General features: G+C 46.2%; 1 protein-coding gene across 2 annotated transcripts in view; it reads left to right on the top strand.

Annotated features, from left to right (window-relative positions):
• TTC28 (tetratricopeptide repeat domain 28) overlaps nucleotides 1–6,394 on the top strand; it is a 616,338-nt gene extending 609,944 nt beyond the window's left edge. For both annotated transcript variants that reach the window (XM_073582693.1, XM_073582692.1), the window contains one exon: nucleotides 1,001–6,394. In XM_073582693.1, the coding sequence (XP_073438794.1) occupies nucleotides 1,001–2,580 (1,580 nt within the window). In that variant the 3' untranslated portion in view covers nucleotides 2,581–6,394. The remainder of the gene's footprint in view (nucleotides 1–1,000) is intronic.
• Nucleotides 6,395–20,206: the final 13,812 nt, after the last annotated feature.

Genomic DNA, 20,206 nt, shown 5'->3' with positions numbered 1-20,206 from the left:
ATTGCCAGAGGCGAGTATATATAGTAGATGGGAGTGCCCAACACTGAACAGCTCAGACCATCAAAGAAGGAAAGCTCCAGGAGCTCTCAACTGAACAGATTAATTATGCACTGCTTGCAGAAACCTGCACTGCTTAACATGATGGTGAAGTGTTTCTAATCAGTGCAGGAGTAAGTGAAATCAGACACCACTGTCTTCTGGCCCTCTCTGTCGCGGTAAACCTGTGATAGTCGACCACTGTTCTCAGCAGTGTTATACACAATGAATGGAGTGGAGGTCAAGCAGGCACATCTGTGCTCTATTCAGGAAGAAGCAGCACAGCCCTATTTTCAGGGTTCTCTGAATGACTGGTGATCCCATCTGTTGAACCCTCAACAATCAGCAAATTAAGCCCTAGGTGATAACTATTTTTTGTAATTAATATACATTGCAAATCCGATTAAAGACAAATTAATCTTTTATTTGCGGCAAAAAGAACAGATGTGTGCACCTCACTAGACATTTTTTCAAATTATTTAGAAAAGTGGCATGGCTTTGGAGAGTTTAAAATGTGCCAGTTTTATTATTGACATGTACCATTTTTTAAGCACAAAATAATGACCTAAAGTAAGGAAAATAAAAGGTGATGTAAGATGTACCAAATCCAATGCATTAATAGATGTTCATCTGTATAATTTTGTGCATATTGTAAATGCCAGGTCAAGTGTATGCTATCTTATTACACAGTATTAGGAAATAAATTGGTGTGTTAAAATTATGTCACTGGAATACCAAACCCACCCTTGGTGGGCATGATGATATGATAATTACAAAAATGGGCAAAGACTGTACTTCATGCTTACTCCAAATAGGGGCACCCAAGCCAGAGACCAATGGGGGAACCATTGAAGAAAGGTTAAGATGAAAAATTAGTAAAGTTTGAACTAAAAATAATTGAAATAACCTCAACAATATATTCCATATATATACCGTACTTATATGCTCTTTCTCTGTATTTCAGATTCCACTGAGCTACCAAAACGTCTAAGTCTTGATAGTTCTTCATCACTTGAATCCCTGGCTTCTGCACAGTCTATGTGTAATCCAATCCCTCATGGCTATCTGGGTCATCCATTCTCTCCAACATGTCCAGATAGCATGTCTTCAGATGCTATCTCTGTATACAGTCTAAGTTCAATTGCATCATCAATGAGTTTTGTGTCTAAGCCAGACTGTTTAGCAGATGGTGAAAATAAGGTGCGGCAGGACCACGATAGACCAAAAAATATTTATTCTCTCAGAAGCTCAACAAGAGGCCAGTCTTCCCCACAGACACAGATGTCATTAAGCAAAGAGGAGCAAGAAGAGTATGATGGGTTTTCTATAATAAGCAATGAACCTCTTTTATCATACACAGAAAACTTAGATCCTAGCCTCAGAAAGGAGAACATCCAAGAAATAATTCAAGTTTCTGTAAACTCTAAGGGCAGTATAAGCACACCAAATTCACCTGTTAAACTGGCTCTGATTTCAAGCCCAAATTCACCTTTCCAAAAAGTTGGAAAACTCGCAAGCTCCGATACTGGGGAATCAGATCAATCTAGTACTGAAACAGACAGTACAGTGAAATCCCAAGAAGAAGGCAACCCTAAACTTAATCCTGAGGAACTTGCACAAAAAATCTTAGAGGAAACTCAAAGTCATTTAATTGCAGTTGAACGTCTTCAAAGAAGTGGCAGTTTGAACAGGGTGAATCATTCACCTGATGGTGCTTCTACTCCAAATGGCAGCTCTATGTTCAGGTCATCAGAAACAAGTGCTTTTAGTAGACCTGTTCAGAAGGGGTTGCCTTCTCCTGTTACTGTGAAACCAAAGCCTCCAACTAGAAGCTCTTCTCTTCAAAAGGTGAGCTCAGGATACAACAGTCCAGCAAATTCTGATTCATCCTTAAAGGAAGGTGCAAGTCTTCACAGTAACCAGCCTTCTCCAAGTTCAGATTCACCTTTCAAACTGAAATACCCTAGCTCTCCTTACAGCTCCCACATCTCAAGATCTCCTCAAAACATATCTCCAAGCTCAGGTCACCATTCTCCAGCAGGTAGTACCTCATCTCCAGCTCTTTCATATTCTTCTGCTGGATCTGCTCGATCAAGCCCTGCTGATGCGCCTGATCTGGATAAGTTAAAACTTGCTGCAATTGATGAGAAGGTGAAGGCCATCCACAATCTCAAGATGTTCTGGTCAAGTAACCCTCAGCATACATCGGGTCCTATCAAAATATTACGTGGAACTCCTGGAACAATGACTTCTAAGAAGGACGTCCTTAGTTTATTAAACTTGTCTCCACGACATAATAAGAAGGAAGAGGCTGTGGATAATCTTGAACTGAAGGAATTGTCTGTTCAGAAAAAGCATGCCGAAGCCACACAGCAAAATCCTCAAAATGGACATAAACACACAGAAAACATTAATGTAGCAAACATAACTCAGTCAGCATCATCCATCAACATGTCTGGTTCTATACGCAATTTAAAACTCTCGTCTGGAAATGGGTACAAGTTTCTTTCACCCGGAAGATTTTTTCCTTCTTCAAAGTGTTAAAATGTCTTTTATACAACTTTTAAGCCTGTATTGCCATTTATATATTGTTTATGTCCAAATGCCTTCATAACTGTAAGACTAAAATATTACATGTGAAGCAGTGGTTATCATGGATGTAACATTGATGACAAACAGGATTTTAATGAGAATTTCCCAAAAGTCCCATCTGTTTGTACAATACGATAAGTTATAAAAGTGAGAATATTAGCGTAGGGGTAATGAGCTTATGATGGGTAGAGGTTCCATACTACAGTGATAAAACATAGGTCATTATTTATTTAGATCCATATAATCAGAGACATTTGTACATTTATTTGTAAATTTTGACACTTGAAACATCAAAACCATTTTATTATTCTATTATATATGTTCTGTTTTATGCCTAGCGTAGGGTGGCAGCTTCTTTGTAATTGTCTGTACTATAGGATGCCAACAGTAATGCAAATGTGGTTATAGCTGTGTGGTTTTCTTTCTCTGCCAAATCTGAATTTCAGCCTTCATCCCCAGCAGAAGTTCCATACATTTAGTAGTGTCTGGTACTGAAGCTCGGTCCTATTCAAGTGAATGGGACTGAGATGCAATATTGAGCACCACCACTACAAAAAAAGTATGGCACTGTGCTGGACAAACAATGAATGTGATTATATAAAGGGGTAGGGTGCATCTCCATCAGAAAATGATTTATAAGTCAATAGCAGGGTGCTACACCACAATTAGATGACTGCTTGTGTAATCCCCAAAGGTTAGCAACTACAGATATGAACAGATCTATAGCATTGCAGAAATTATTAAAGGTGAGTCTATCACATGGATTTACATCAACTGTCACCAAACCTTATTCTTCTCCATTGCAGCATTATATACAAGTCTTTATAACGATGTTTGGAAAAGTCACTAGGAAAAAAGCAAATTTATAATTCTACAGGTCCAATATTCTAATTACTTGGCACTAATCTTACCTATATTGGCATGAATAACATGCTAGGCTAGGACAAATGTTCCCAGATTATGCAGTGAAATCCCAATTACTTGACGTGCAGCAAAGTGAGGTGTACTTGCCTCTTCTTGATGGATTCTTGAGGAGAGACAGCTGCACTTTGCATCGCGGCCTCCCACTGTGAACAGATGTGCTTTTTTTTTTTCAAAAAGGAACCTGTCATGCGAAAAAAATGCTATTGCATTGCAGATATTGGGTTAATCAGCAGCTGGTTTATAGCGTTTTGATGTTGTGTGTGGCTCATGAACTGAGAACCTGACTGAAAGCAAAAAATGAATTTTAATCCTCCAAGAAACCTTGGGCTTCCAGTCATAGAGATGTGGCCGACACTCATTCAGTCACCGCTCAGTGCATAGCGAGCGGCGGCTGTAAACGCGCCTCGACTGACAACTGTCTCTACAGTGCATCAGTACAAAGCCAGCCGTCAGTCAGTGCTGCGGCGTAGTTACAGCCGCCGCTCACTACACACCGAGCGGTGACTGAAGCCACGCTGGCCGCTCCTCTATGACTGAAAAGTTTGAGGCTGCCGGGGGATTCAAGTTAATTTCCTCCTGGTAGCCGAGCTTTCAGCATTGCGGCCGCTCGGCTTCAGAATGCTATTGGACCCTAATTCCCACTGTGGCAAAAGCATAACCATACAACGCGTGAGCAATACTGGTTCCTATTCTTTTTCCCATACAGGTTAAACAAGAAGTACATTTGTTTAAAGAGATTAAGAACTGCATTGAATTTAGTATCCAAATTAAGTGTGGACACAATTTAAGAGGATACAGCTGTACATTGCTTAAAGGAATATTTTAGATAAGGTATATCAGACCAAATTGGCATAAAGTTTATAAACTGGGCAGTAGCCAAATTCAATGTATGTGTGTGATCACTAGCCAATTACTGGGAAAGGATAGGTGGAGTCTGCTGTGACTGTTATTGGCCTTTGAATAAAAAAAGTACAGAGCCGCTAATATAGATAATAATCACGGGTAAAAAGATATATTCAGTTTACATGGTATGCCAGGAAGAGCAAAATCATTTAATTTATAGAGAATCCTGTTAAAAGGGGTTGTCCGGCCTTAGAGTGTAAGTCTGTTGTCACTCCTTAAATCTTGTGAAGCATTGGGCGTCAGGAGCGACTGGCACGTGACCACAAGTATGTGATTTGCATATGTGAGTTTTATACATGCTGTCATTTGTAGACTAGATGAACGTGTCCTTGTTCAATGCAAGTATAGTTGGAATGTGGCTGGGTGTATCCATATTGCATATTTGCCGATGGCTCCTGGCGCCAACATCGGAGAATCCTCGCAGCACGCAATGCACACGCTGTGAGGATTCACAAGTCTGCAGTCACATAGAGTGACTGCAGGTTTCTACCCTAAGGTCGGACAACTCCTTTAAAGAGAATGTGTTATCAGAATTGATGCCTTATTTTAAAACAAGTTTTTATGTTAAACATCATTTTAATATTTTCAGTTACGCTTTTTAAGTTTTCCATGTCACTATATAAAACGCAAACCAATCCTGAATGATTAGGCCAGTGAGCCTAGTAGACTGACCCTTCTAGTTCTCGTTCTGTAGTGATCACTTCTCGATAGTCATCCATTGCAGGCAGGAATCCAATGAATAGTAAATCCTGTATATAGATAACACAAGATCCACCATTAGGCGATGGTCACAAGTCACCTTCTTTCTTCTGCAGGTGACGCAGAACGTGCCTACCACGCTCTCCCAATGAAGAGAGTAGACCATTGTCTGACTCAAGTCTCTCATGTCATTGTAACTTCAGTAAAGCAAATCTCCAAGTCACAGCTGAAACAATATGGCTGTCTCCAAACACAAAGTAATTAAAAAAAAAATTAACAAAAAGAATATATGTTTCAATAAAAAAAAGAAAAGGTGATATACACTTCTGCAGATTGTAGTATGGACCTAAGAAAGGATACTGGGTATGGCGGTACTAATTATGCACTTTATACTAATCTATGACATTAATCACAGCCGAGAGCTTGTGTCAGTATTAGTACATGGTATCTGCCACTTTAATAATCGCTCTCATTTCTTAAACCATTTTGCTCCAACAGTTCGAGAACCCCTGGGATAGAATACTGAAATGATAAGACAAGAACCCTGCTTCCCTCGAATATTTTAGCCACTGATGAGTTTACAGAGCCACTTTTGTATTTGTACTTTGTAGCTACGAGCTTGACACTGTTGTATCCACATATCCCTATGCAAACCGTTTGTGAAGATTTGGGGCTTGTTTGCAGATGTTTCCATGGTTAAGTGGAACCCAAGATCATGTAAATAGCACCTTGTTAGAAAGCTGCATGCACGTTTTGTGATCTGAGCCCTTGAAATACATCTGTGTTTGTGAATCGGTGGGTTTCATAGAGTTACCGTCTAGATGATCTTTACTTGGCGTAAAGAGAACTTTTCAGTCATAGAAAACAAAGCAGCCGGCGGGGTGGCGCTAACGACCAGTGCTCCTCACAGCGGCCCTTGTATCCGTGTGTCTGATCTACATTGGTTTTGTAAATTAAACAATGTTTTTTTTCCCTGGCAGCACTAAACTTTTTCTATAATATAATATTTACCTTGTAAAAAGTATTTCATATTTTTTATTGAAATTGCGGAGGCATTTGGCCTACTTCTTTGTGATCTGTGTTTATTAAAGCATGAAACTATATATGATGTGTCATATACCTGATCCAATGCTAAAACATTGTTGAAGCCATAACTGTCTTTTTCTACGGTGCTGCGGTTTTCCTACCTGGCAGTATGAAGTCATTATCAAGATCCAAATAAAGCAATTAGAAAATGCTATCTTATCATTCCTATTTTAACCGTAGAATGCTCACAATGTAGTCAGACAGATTAGGATGGATTTACATGGCCGGTCTGTCTTATAAATAAGACAAATAGCTAGATCAGGGCTCAGCAACCTGAGGCACTGTAGTGGTTGTGAAAGTGCAGCCTGTTACAGTATGCTGGGAGTTGTCATTTTACAACAGTCGTGAGTCCCGCAGGTGGCTGACACCTTGACTAACAATTAGGCTGAGTGCAGACGGACTTTTTAGCCCTGCGGATTTTTCCACGCAGAATGGAAGAAATCCGCAGGTCAAATGACCTGCATTTTTCCTGCGGATTTCTTCCATTTTTCCTGCGGTTTTATTGCGGTTTTTGTGCGGTTTCCCCCTGGGAATTTGGTGACAGGGGAGATGGAAAACCGCACAAAAGAAGTAACATGCTGCGGATTTTGTACCGCAGGAATACTGTAGTGTTTTTTGCATTGATTTTAAGGCTACTGTACATCACAATGCGGATATGCAACGTTTCTGTGCGGTAAAATCCGCTGCGGATCCGCTGCAAATCTGCATCGTGTGCACACAGCCTTAGTGTAAGAGCATCTGATGCAATATGCTAATAGCACTCGGCTCCAGTTCTGCTGCGAGCATGAGCCGAGTGTCAGTGTGCTGTGCTCCAGTCATCTCACATGAGGGAATTGCAACACAGATACGAAGGAGACGGAGAAAGTGATTTCTCTGTCTCCATCGCCTGTCTTGCAGTATATCGGACTACATTCGGATGACATCTGAGTGCAGTCTAATGTTTCACACCCACCATAGACTTGTATGGGTGCATGTGAGCCGAGTCTCAGTGCTAAACTTTGTATGCTATGACTGTTCTCTCATGCCGAATCAGCATGGGAAAATAATCACTGATCTGTTCTGCCCCATAGTATAACATTGGCCGAGTGCTATCTGATAAAGCATTGGATAGCACTCGCCCGTGTTATACGCTACATGACCCGGCCTTGGTCAATAATCTCTGGCTGCTGGATGGGGGCACTGAGAGCTGCCTACTATCTCTCGTTACACTCAAAGCATCATTGTTGTGGTGTGTCACATGTTATGTTGTGCAAGGCCAGCTAATTAAAAGAAGAGTCACGGATGCTGCACGGTAAGGGCCCCATCACACATAGCGATCTCGGTAGCGAGATCGCTGCTGAGTCACAAGTTTTGTGACCCAACAGCGATCTCACCAGCGAGATCGCTGTATGTGACACCTATCAGTGACCAGCCCCCCTGCCGGTATCGCTGATCGTTGATGGAAAGCCCTGGACATTTTTTTGGTCGCTGGTCTCCCGCTGGCCACCACGCATCGCTGCGTGTGACAGGCAGGAGACCAGCGATCAGCGCGCTGGTAACTAAGGTTAACGCAGGGTTTCTAAGCACCGTGTGGGGCTTAGAAACCCGATGTGCACCTTAGTTACCAGCGCGCTGATGCAGGGAGCTGGTAACCAAGGTACACATCGGGTTTCTAAGTGACGCACGCCTCTAGAAACCCGATGTGTACCTTAGTTACCAGCTCCCTGCATCAGCGCGCTGGTAACTAAAGTACACAGCGACGCCGCGCGCTCGGCGTCGCTGGTGCTGATCGCTGGTAAATCTGCCTGTTTGACAGCTCACCAGCGATCATGTAGCGACTCACCAGCGATCCTGACACGTTGATATCGTTGTCGGGATCGCTGGCGAGTCGCTATGTGTGACGGGGCCCTTAGAGGAGGTTCTTATTGTTTCTGTCCGGTGGATAGAGATTACTGAGCCAATCGCTGGACTGGTGTCACTCTGTAAAGGCCTTCAGTAAGGAAGAGGAGCCTCAAACTGTCCCTGGAGCTGGGACCCTAACTATCCCTGTCCCAGGGGTACTCTTAAAGGTAGAAAGGCCCTAGTTTCCAAAATTACTATGCTCCTGTAAAACCCTAACCCCGACACACAGACAAAACAGGGATAACATAAAACCTATGTCATGCAAAAGCACTAACCAAAGATAGGAAGGAGGATAGGGACAGGGAGGAATAAACTAAATGGGGAAAGGGGACAGGAGATAAGCACACACGTACAACAGCAACCTACAGAACACCACAACTCCAACTACAAACTTCAACTACTTAGCTTTAGCACGCAGGACAGGAAGACGAATCTCCAATACAACAACAAACTCCTATTCAGCACAGCATCTCCTAAGAGCAAGGAAGCAGGGCTTTCAGCTTCAGGACAGAGCGGGTATGGACAGGTTTTATAGGAAGAGTTAACGGCAAGATCAGAAGCAGCTGAAATGGAGCTGCATGTTTCTCACCAGCATAGAAAGGGTCATTATCCTCTTCATCACCAAAGGAAACCAAATTCATTTAATATTGGATCAAAATACACAGGCTAAATGGAAGATCTGCAATTCACAATATGCAGTGATCTTCTACCCCTAGATCTCCCAGACTGGCGTGACACACTGATGACAACTGGGTCCCGTGAATTGATCGGCACTGTCACGAGAGTGTGAAAGATCTGGGGTTAGGTGTTCTTTAACAATGCGTAATCGCAGGTCTTCCATTTAGCCTGTGAGTTTTGTTTCTCATATTAAATGTACTTTGTTTCCTTTGGTGATGAAGAGGTTAATGACTCTGTGCTGGTTATAGACATGCAGCTCTATCTCACAACTTCTGGCCTGCTCATCTCTTTCTATAAAACCTGGCCAGACGTTCTCATACCTGCCTGTGAAAGTTTACGTCCTGGTTTGCTGGAGTTTATGTCCTGAAGTTGGTGTTCGGAGTTCCTGCAAGAGATTGTTGTTTGCTGTTTTTAGGTGTATGCTTTCTCCATTATCCAAACCCATTTGGTTTCTACATTCCTATGGAGACAGATGGAGACACATTTTGCAGGATGGAGACAGATGGGACAGGAAAATGGGGCATGATGAATACAGATGTGGAAGATTGGATACAGATGGCGCAGTACCATGGGGATGGATGGAGACACATGTTGCAAGATCATGGGGCAGGAACATGAGGCAGGATGGAGACACATGGTGCAGGATTATGGGGCAGGATGAAGAAAGATGGGGCAGGATGGAGACACATGGTGCAGGGTCATGGGGTAAGCTGGAGACATGGGGCACAAACAAGAGACAGGATGGAGACATATGGTGCATGATCATGGGGCAAGATGGAGACACATGGTGCAGGATCATGGGGCAGGATGGAGACACATGGTGCAAGATCACAGGGCTGGATGGACACAGATGGAGCAGGAACATGGGGCAGGATGGAGACACATGGTGCAGGATTATGGGGCAGGATGGAGACATGGGGCAGGAACATGAGGAAGGGTGGGGACACATGGTGCAGGATTGAGACATGGTGCAAGATCATAGGGCAGGACGGAGACAGATGGGGCAGGAACATGGGGCAGGATGCAGACAGATGGAGCAGGATGGATACAGATGCTGCAGGATGGATACAGATGGGGCAGAAATATGGGGTAGGGTGGTGACAGGGCAGGAAATGGGGCATGATGAATACAGATGGGGAAGGATGGATACAGATGGGGCAGGATGGAGACAGATGGAGCAGTAACATGGGGATGGATGGAGACACATGGTGCAAGATCATGGGGCAGGATGAAAACACATGGTGCAGGATCATGGGGAAGGTTAAAGACACATTGTGCAGGATCATGGGGCAGGATGGAGACAGATGGGGCATGATGGAGAAATTGTGCAGGATCATGGGGCAGGATGGAGACACATTGTGCAGGATTATGAGGCAGGATGGAGAAAGATGGGGCAGGATGGAGACACATGATGCAGGATAATGAGGCAAGATGGAGACAGATGTTGCCGGATCATAAGGCTGGTTGCAGACACATGGTGCAAGCTCATGGGGCAGGAAGGACACACATGGAGCTGGAACATGGGGCAGGATGGAGACACATAGTGCAGGATGGAGACACACAGGATTATAGGGTAGGAAAGAGACATGGTGCAGGATCATGTGGCAGGATGGAGACAGATGGGGCAGGACGGAGGCACATGGTGTAGTATCATGGGGCAGGATATAGACACATGGTGCAGGATCATGGGGCATGATGGAGACACTTGGTGCAGGATCATGGGGCATGATGGAGACACATGGTGCAAGATCATGGGGCAGGATGGAGACAGATGGGGTAGGAACATGGGGCAGCATGGAGACAGATGGTGCAGGAACATGGGGCAGCATGGAGACAGATGGGGCAGAATGGAGACAGATGTAGCTGGATGGAGACAGATGGGCAGGAATATGGGGCAGGATGGAGACATGGGGCAGGAAAATAGGGCATGATGAATACAGAAGGTAAGGATGGATAGAGATGGTGCAGGATCTTGGGGCAGGATGAAGACACATGGTGCAGGATCATGGGGCAGGATGGAGATACATGGTGCAAAATCATGGGGCAGGATGGAGACAGATGGGGTAGGAATATGGGGTAGCATGGAGAGAGATGGGGCAGAATGGAGACAGATGTAGCTGGATGGAGACAGATGGGCAGGAATATGGGGCAGGATGGAGACAGATGGGGCAGAAAAATAGGGCATGATGAATACAGAAGGGAAGGATGGATACAGATGGTGCATGATCATGGTGGAGGAACAAGAGGCAGGATGGAGACACATGGTGCAGGATCATGTGTCAGGATGGAGACATGGTACAGGATCATGAGGCAGGATGTTGACAGATGGGGCAAGATGGAGACACATGGTGCAGTAATATGGGGTAGGATGGAGACACATGGTGCAGGATCATGTGGCAGGATGGAGACAGAAGGGGCAGGAACACGAGGAAGGATGAGGACACATGGTGCAGGTTGGAGACACATGGTGTATCATGGGGCAGGATGGAGACACATGGTGCAAGATCATGAGGCAGGATGGAGACAGATGGGGCAGGAAAATGGGGCATGATGAATACAGATGGAGAAGGATGGATACAGATAGGGCAGGAAAGAGACAGATGGGGCAGTAACATGGGGATGGATGGAGACATGGTGCAAGATCATCGGTCAGGATGGAGAAACATGGTGCAAGATCATGGGGGCAGGAACTTGAGGCAGGATGAAGACACATGGTGCAGGATCATGGGGAAGGGTAGACACATTGCAGGATCAAGGGGCAGGATGGAGACAGTTGGGGAATGATGGAGACACATAGTGTAGGATCATGGGGCAGGATGGAGACATGGTGCAGAATCATGAGGCAGGATGGAGACATATGGTGCAAGACCATGGGGCAGGATGGAGACAGATGGGGTAGGAACATGGGGCAGCATGGAGACACGTGATGCAGGATCATGAGACAGGATGGAGACACATGGTGCAGGATTATGGGGCAGGATGGAGAAAGATGGGGCAGGATGGAGACACATGGTGCAGGATCATTGGGCAAGATGGAGACATGAGGCATGAACATGAAGCAGGATGGAGACACATGGTGGTGCATGATCATGGGGCAGGATGGAGACACATTGTGCAGGATCATGGGGCAGGATGGAGTCAGATGGTGCAAGATCATGTGATGGAGCAGGATGGACATCATTGGAGCAGGAATTTGGGGCAGGATTGAGACACATGGTGCAGAATCATGGTGCAGGATGGAGACACATGGTGCAGGATTATGGGGTAGGATGGAGACACATGGTGCAGGATCATGTGGCAGCATGGAGACAAATTGGGCAGGAACATGAGGAAGGATGGGGACACATGGTGCAGGTTGGAGACACATGGTGTAGTATCATGGGGCAGGATGGAGACACATGGTGCAAGATCATGAGACAGGATGGAGACAGATGGGGCAGTAAAATGGGGCATGATGAACAGATGGGGAAGGATGGATACAGATAAGGCAGGATGGAGACAGATGGGGCAGTAACATGGGGATGGATGGAGACATGGTGAAAGATCATGGGGCAGGATGGAGACACATGGTGCAAGATCATGGGGCAGGAACTTGAGGCAGGATGAAGTCACATGGTGCAGGATCATGGGGAAGGTTAGACACATTGTGCAGGATCATAGGGCAGGAAAGAGACAGATGGGGCAGGATGGAGGCACATGGTGCAGGATCATGAGGCAGGATGGAGACACATGGTGCACATCATGGGGCAGGATGGAGACAGATGGGGTAGGAACAAGAGTCAGGATGGAAACACATGGTGCAGGATCATGGGGCAGGATGGAAACATTGGGCAGGAACATGAGTCAGGATGGAGACACATGGTGCAAGATCATGGGGCAGGATGGAGACACATGGTGCAAGATCATGGGGCAGGATGGAGACACATGGTGCAAGATCATGGGGCAGGATGGAGACAGATGGGGTTGGAACATGGGGCAGCATGGAGACAGATGGGGCAGAATGGAGACAGATATAGCAGGACGGAGACAGATGGGCAGGAATATGGGGCAGGATGGAGACATGGGGCAGGAAAATAGGGGACGATGAATACAGAAGGGAAGGATTTAGACTCATGGTGCAGGATCATGTGTCAGGATGGAGACATGGTACAGGATCATGGGGCAGGATGGAGACATGGTGCAGGATTATGGGGCAAGATGGGGCAAGAAGGAGACATGTGCTGGATAAAGGGGCAAGATGGAGACAGATGAGGCAGGATGGAAACACATGGAGCAAGATCATGGTGTAGGTTGGAGACACATGGTGCAGGATCATGAGGAAGGATGAAGGCACATTCTGCAGGATCATGGGGCAGGATGGAGACAGATGGGACATGATGGAAACACATGATGCAGGATCATGGGACAGGATGGAGACACATGGTGCAGGATTATGGGGCAGGATGGAGAAAAATGGGGCAGAAACATGGGGCAGGATGGAGACACATGGTGCAGGATCATGGGGCAAGATGGAGACATATGAGGCATGAACATGAGGCAGGATGGATACACATGGTGCATGATCATGGGGCAGGATGGAGACACATGGTGCAAGATCATGGGGCAGGATGGAGACACATGGTGCAAGATCATGGGGCAGGATGGAGACAGATGGGGTAGGAACATGGGGTAGCATGGAGAGAGATGGGGTAGAATGGAGACATGTAGCTGGATGGAGACAGATGGGCAGGAATATGGGGCAGGATGGAGACAGATGGAGCAGAAAAATAGGGCATGATGAATACAGAAGGGAAGGATGGATACAGATGGTGCAGGATCATGGTGGAGGAACATGAGGCAGGATGGAGACACATGGTGCAGGATCATGTGTCAGGATGGAGATATGGTACAGGATCATGGGGCAGGATGGAGACAGATGGGGCAGGATGGAGACACATGGTGGAGGATTATGGGGCAAGATGGGTCAGGAAGGAGACATGTGCAGGATAAAGGGCAAGATGGAGACAGATGAGGCAGGATGGAAACACATGGAGCAAGATCATGAGGAAGGATGAAGGCACATTGTGCAGGATTATGGGGCAGAATGGAGACAGATGGGGCACGATGGAGACACATGATGCAGGATCATGGGACAGGATGGAGACACATGGTGCAGGATTATGGGGCAGGATGGAGAAAGATGGGGCAGGATCATGGGGCAAGATGGAGACATGAGGCATGAACATGAGGCAGGATCGATACACATGGTGGTGCGTGATCATGGGGCACAATGGAGACACATGGTGTAGGATCATGGGGCAGGATGGAGACACATGGTGAAAGATCATGGGATGGAGCAGGATGGACACAGATGGAGCAGGAACATGGGGGCAGGATTGAGACACATGGTGCAGGATCATGGTGCATAATGGAGACACACAGTGCAGTAATATGGGGTAGGATGGAGACACATGGTGCAGGATCATGTGGCAGGATGGAGACAGAAGGGGCAGGAACACGAGGAAGGATGGGGACACATGGTGCAGGTTGGAGACACATGGTGTAGTATCATAGGGCAGGATGGAGACACATGGTGCAAGATCATGAGGCAGGATGGAGACAGATGGGGCAGGAAAATGGGGCATGATGATTACAGATGGAGAAGGATGGATACAGATAGGGCAGGAAAGAGACAGATGGGGCAGTAACATGGGGATGGATGGAGATACATGGTGCACGATAATGGGGCAGGAACTTGAGGCAGGATGAAGACACATGGTGCAGGATCAGGGGGAAGGGTAGACACATTGTGCAGGATCAAGGGTCAGGATGGAGACAGTTGGGGTATGATGGGGACACATGGTGCAGGATCATGGGGCAGGATGGAAACATGGTGCAGAATCATGAGGCAGGATGGAGACATATGGGACAGATGGGACATGATGGAAACACATGATGCAGGATCATGGGACAGGATGGAGACACATGGTGCTGGATTATGGGGCAGGATGGAGAAAGTTTGGGCAGAAACATGGGGCAGGATGGAGACACGTGATGCAGAATCATGGGGCAAAATGGAGACATATGAGGCATGAACATGAGGCAGGATGGATACACATGGTGGTGCATGATCATGGGGCAGGATGAAGACACATAGTGCACGATCATGGGGCAGGATGGAGACACATGGTGCAAGATCATGTGATGGAGTAGGATGGACACAGATGGAGCAGGAAAATAGGGCAAGATTGAGACACATGGTGCAGGATCATGGTGCAGGATGGAGACACATGGTGCATTATTATGGGGTAGGATGGAGACACATGGTGCAGGATCATGTGGCAGGATGGAGACAGATAGGACAGGAAAATGAGGAAGGGTGGGGACACATGGTGCAGGTTGGAGACACATGGTGTAGTATCATGGGGCAGGATGGAGACACATGGTGCAAGATCATGAGGCAGGATGGAGACAGATGGGGCAGAAAAATGGGGCATGATGAATACAGATGGAGAAGGATGGCTACAGATAGAGCAGGATGGAGACAGATGGGGCAGTAACATGGGGATGGATGGAGACATGGTGCAAAATCATGGGGCAGGATAAAGACACATGATGCAAGCTCATGGGGCAGGAACTTGAGGCAGGATGAAGGCACATGGTGCAGGATCATGGGGAAGGCTAGACACATTGTGCAGGATCATGGGGCAGGATGGAGACAGATGGGGCATGATGGAGACACATGGTGCAAGATCATGAGGCAGGATGGAGACACATGATGCAGGATTATGGGGCAGGATGGAGAAGGATGGGGCAGGAACATGGGGCAGGATGGAGACACATGGTGCGGGATCATGGGGCTGGATGGAGGCACATGGTGTAGGATCATGAGGCAGGATGGAGACACATGGTGCAAGATCATGGGGCAGGTTGGAGACAGATGGGGCAGGAAAATGGGGCATGATGAATACAGATGGAGAAGGATGGATACAGATGGTGCAGGATCATGGGGCAGGATGGAGACACATGGTGCAGGATCATAAGGCAGGATGGAGACACATGGTGCAAGATCATGGGGCAGGATGGAGACAGATGGGGCAGGAAAATGGGGCATGATGAATACAGATGGAGAAGGATGGATACAGATAGGGCAGGATGGAAAAATATGGGGCAGTAAAATGAGGATGGATGGGGACATGGTGCAAGATCATCGGGCAGGATGGAGATACGTGGCACAAGTTCATGAGGCATGAACTTGAGGCAGGAGGAAGACACATCATGCAGGATCATGGGGCAGGATGGAGACAGATGGGGCATGATGGAGACACATGGTGCAGGATCATGGGGCAGGATGGAGACACATGGTGCAGGATTATGGGGCAGGATGGAGAATGATGGGGCAGGAACATGGGGCAGACACATGGGTTAGACACATTGTGCAGGATCATGGGGCAGAATAGAGACAGATGGGGCATGATGGAGACACATGGTGCAAGATCATGGGGCAAGATGGAGACAGATGGGGCATGATCATGAGGCAGAATGGAGACCCATGGTGCAGGATCATGGGGCAGGATGGAGACACATGGTGCACATCATGGGGCAAGATGGAGACAGATGGGGTAGGAACATGAGTCAGAATGGAAACATGGTGCAGGATCATGGGGAAGGATAGAGACACATGAGGTAGGATGGAGACACATGGTGCAAGATCTTGGGGCAGGATGGAGACAGATGGGGTAGAAATATGAGGAAGCATGGAGACAGATGGCGCTGGATGGAGACAGATACAGTTGTGGCCAAAAGTATTGACACCCCTGCAATTTTGTCAGATAATACTCAATTTCTTCCTGAAAATGATTGCAATCACAAATTCTTTGGTATTATTATCTTCATTTAATTTGTCTTAAATGAAAAAACACAAAAGAGAATGAAGCAAAAAGCAAAACATTGATCATTTCACACAAAACTCCAAAAATGGGCCAGACAGAAATATTGGCACTCTCAGCCTAATACTTGGTTGCACAACCTTTAGCCAAAATAACTGCGACCAACCGCTTCCGGTAACCATCAATGAGTTTCTTACAAGGCTCTGCTGGAATTTTAGACCATTCTTCTTTGGCAAACTGCTCCAGGTCCCTGATATTAGAAGGGTGCCTTCTCCAAACTGCCATTTTTAGATCTCTCCATAGGTGTTCTGTGGGATTCAGGTCTGGACTCATTGCTGGCCACCTTACAAGTCTCCAGTGCTTTCTCTCAAACCATTTTCTAGTGCTTTTTGAAGTGTGTTTTGGGTCATTATCCTGCTGGAAGTCCCATGACCTCTGAGGGAGACCCAGCTTTCTCACATTGGGCCCTACATTATGCTGCAAAATTTGTTGGTAGTCTTCAGACTTCATAATGCGATGCACACGGTCAAGCAGTCCAGTGCCAGAGGCAGCAAAGCAACCCCAAAACATCAGGGAACTTCCGCCATGTTTGACTGTAGGGACCGTGTTCTTTTCTTTGAATGCCTCTTTTTTTTCTCCTGTAAACTCTATGTTGATGCCTTTGCCCAAAAAGCTCTACTTTTGTCTCATCTGACCAGAGAACATTCTTCCAAAATGTTTTAGGCTTTTTCAGGTAAGTTTTGGCAAACTCCAGCCTGGCTTTTTCATGTCTCGGGGTAAGAAGTGGGGTCTTCCTGGGTCTCCTACCATACAGTCCCTTTTCATTCAGACGCCGACGGATAGTATGGGTTGACACTGTTGTACCCTCGGACTGCAGGGCAGCTTGAACTTGTTTGGATGTTAGTCGAGGTTCTTTATCCAACATCCGCACAATGTTGCGTTGAAATCTCTTGTCAATTTTTCTTTTCCATCCACATCTAGGGAGGTTAGCCACAGTGCCATGGGCTTTAAACTTCTTGATGACACTGCGCACGGTAGACACAGGAACATTCAGGTCTTTGGAGATGGACTTGTAGCCTTGAGATTGCTCATGCTTCCTCACAATTTGGTTTGTCAAGTCCTCAGACAGTTCTTTGGTCTTCTTTCTTTTCTCCATGCTCAATGTGGTACACACAAGGACACAAGGACACAGGACAGAGGTTGAATCAACTTTAATCCATGTCAACTGGCTGCAAGTGTGATTTAGTTATTGCCAACACCTGTTAGGTGCCACAGGTAAGTTACAGGTGCTGTTAATTACACAAATTAGAGAAGCATCACATGATTTTTCGCACAGTGCCAATACTTTTGTCCACCCTCTTTTTTATGTTTGGTGTGGAATTATATCCAATTTGGCTTTAGGACAATTCTTTTTGTGTTTTTTCATTTAAGACAATTAAATGAAGATAATAATAACAAAGAATTTGTGTTTGCAATAATTTTCAGGAAGAAGTAGGAGTATTTTTTCAGGAGTATTATCTGACAAAATTGCAGGGGTGTCAATACTTTTGGCCACAACTGTAGGCAGGAATATGAGGCAGGATGGAGACAAATGGGGCAGGAAAATAGGGCATAATGAATACAGATGGTGCAAGATAATGGGGCAGGAACATGAGGCAGGATGGAGACACATGGTACAGGATCATGGGGCAGGATGGAGACACATTATGCAGGATTATGGGGCAGGATCATGTGGCAGGATGGAGACACATGGTACAGGATCATGGGGCAGGATGGAGACACATGGTACAGGATGTTGGTGCATGATGAATACAGATGATGCAGGATAATGGGGCAGGATCATGTGTCAGGATGGAGACACATGGTACAGGATCATGGGGCAGGATGGAGACACATGGTACAGGATGTTGGTGCATGATGAATACAGATGGTGCAGGATAATGGGGCAGGATCATGTGTCAGGATGGAGACACATGGTACAGGATCATGGGGCAGGATGGAGACACATGGTGCAGGATCATGGGGCAAGATTGAGACAGATGGGGCAGGAAGGAGACATCTGCAGGATCAAGGGACAAGGTAGAGACTGATGACACAGGAACATGGGGCAGGATGGAGACAGAGGGGGCAGGATCATGGGGCAGGATGGAGACACATGGTGCAAGATCATGGGACAAGATGGAGACAGAGGGGGCAGGATCATGGGGCAGGATGGAGACACATGGTGCAGGATCATGGGGCTGGATGGAGACAGATGGGGCAGTAACATGGGGCAAGATGGAGACACATGGTGCAGGATTATGGGGCAGAATGGAAACAGATGGGACAGGAACATGGGGCAGGATGAAGATACATTGTGCAGGATCATAGGACAGGATGGAGACAGATGGGGCAGGAACATGGGGCAGGATGAAGACACATCGTGCAGCATCATGGGGCAGGATGGAGACACATGATGCAAGATTATGGGGCAGGATGGAGACAGATTGGGCAGGAACATGAGGCAGGATGGAAACTCATGGGGCAGGATCGAGACAGATGGGGCAGGATAGAGACACATGGTGCAAGATCATGGGGCAGGATGGAGACAGATGGGGCAGGAACATAGGGTAGGATGGAGACAGATGGGGCAGGAACATGGGGCTGGATGGAAACACATGGTGCAGGATCATGGGGCAGTATGTTAACAAATGGGGCAAGATGGAAACACATGAGGCAGCATTATGGGGCAGGATGGATGCGATGGAGACACATGGGGCAGGGTCATGGGACATATGAGGTAGGATCATGGGACAGATGTGGCAGGATCATGGGGCAGGTGGGGCAGGATGTAGACAGATTGGGCAGGATGGGAGGTCATATGGGGCAGGATGGAATATCACATGGGGCAGAATAGACACTTGAGGGCAGGATGGGAGCCCAGAATGAGATATAAGGGGGCCAGAAAAAAGGGGGATATTATTACTGTAGGGGCTAATTAAGGGATATTATTACTGCAGGGATGTATTTTTATTTTTGTGGATACTGTTTTCAACAGGGGGTTCTGGTACTGTTATAATCAATGATATGATCCAAACCAAAATTCAATGTGCCACACACAATAATATCAAACCCATCTGTTCCATAAATGATAACCAATGAACAGAAAAAAGCACAATTTAAAAATAATTTTATTACTCCACATAGTAAAAAATTTTTTTTTACATAATCAAAACTTTTAACAAATAAATAACAAGCTAAGGTAACCTCCGTAATGGGACTCAAAAAAGGATAAAGGCTACTTTAAACACATCAATATCAAAATTCATAAGGCATCTGGTACTTACCCTTAAAATCCCATAGCAAAGGGCTTATATATCAGCCTCCATTATATTCCACAAAGCCCGGCCAATGCTATAGCTAATGTACCGCAAAAAGAAATGGCGCAAACAAAATGTCATCCCTAAAAAGCTATGGGCAAGTAACCATAATGAATGAAATAATAAACAGAACTTACGTGTGTGGAGCCTAGTGCCACATCTGACGCCCCCTGAAGAAGA

The sequence above is a fragment of the Dendrobates tinctorius genome, unplaced genomic scaffold (assembly GCF_039654945.1).
Source record: "Dendrobates tinctorius isolate UK_male_01 unplaced genomic scaffold, ASM3965494v1 ptg000073l, whole genome shotgun sequence".
NCBI classification, from domain to species: Eukaryota; Metazoa; Chordata; class Amphibia; order Anura; family Dendrobatidae; genus Dendrobates; species Dendrobates tinctorius.
The sequence above is the reverse complement of the archived record's forward strand: the minus strand, read 5'-3'. Positions and strand labels throughout refer to the sequence as shown.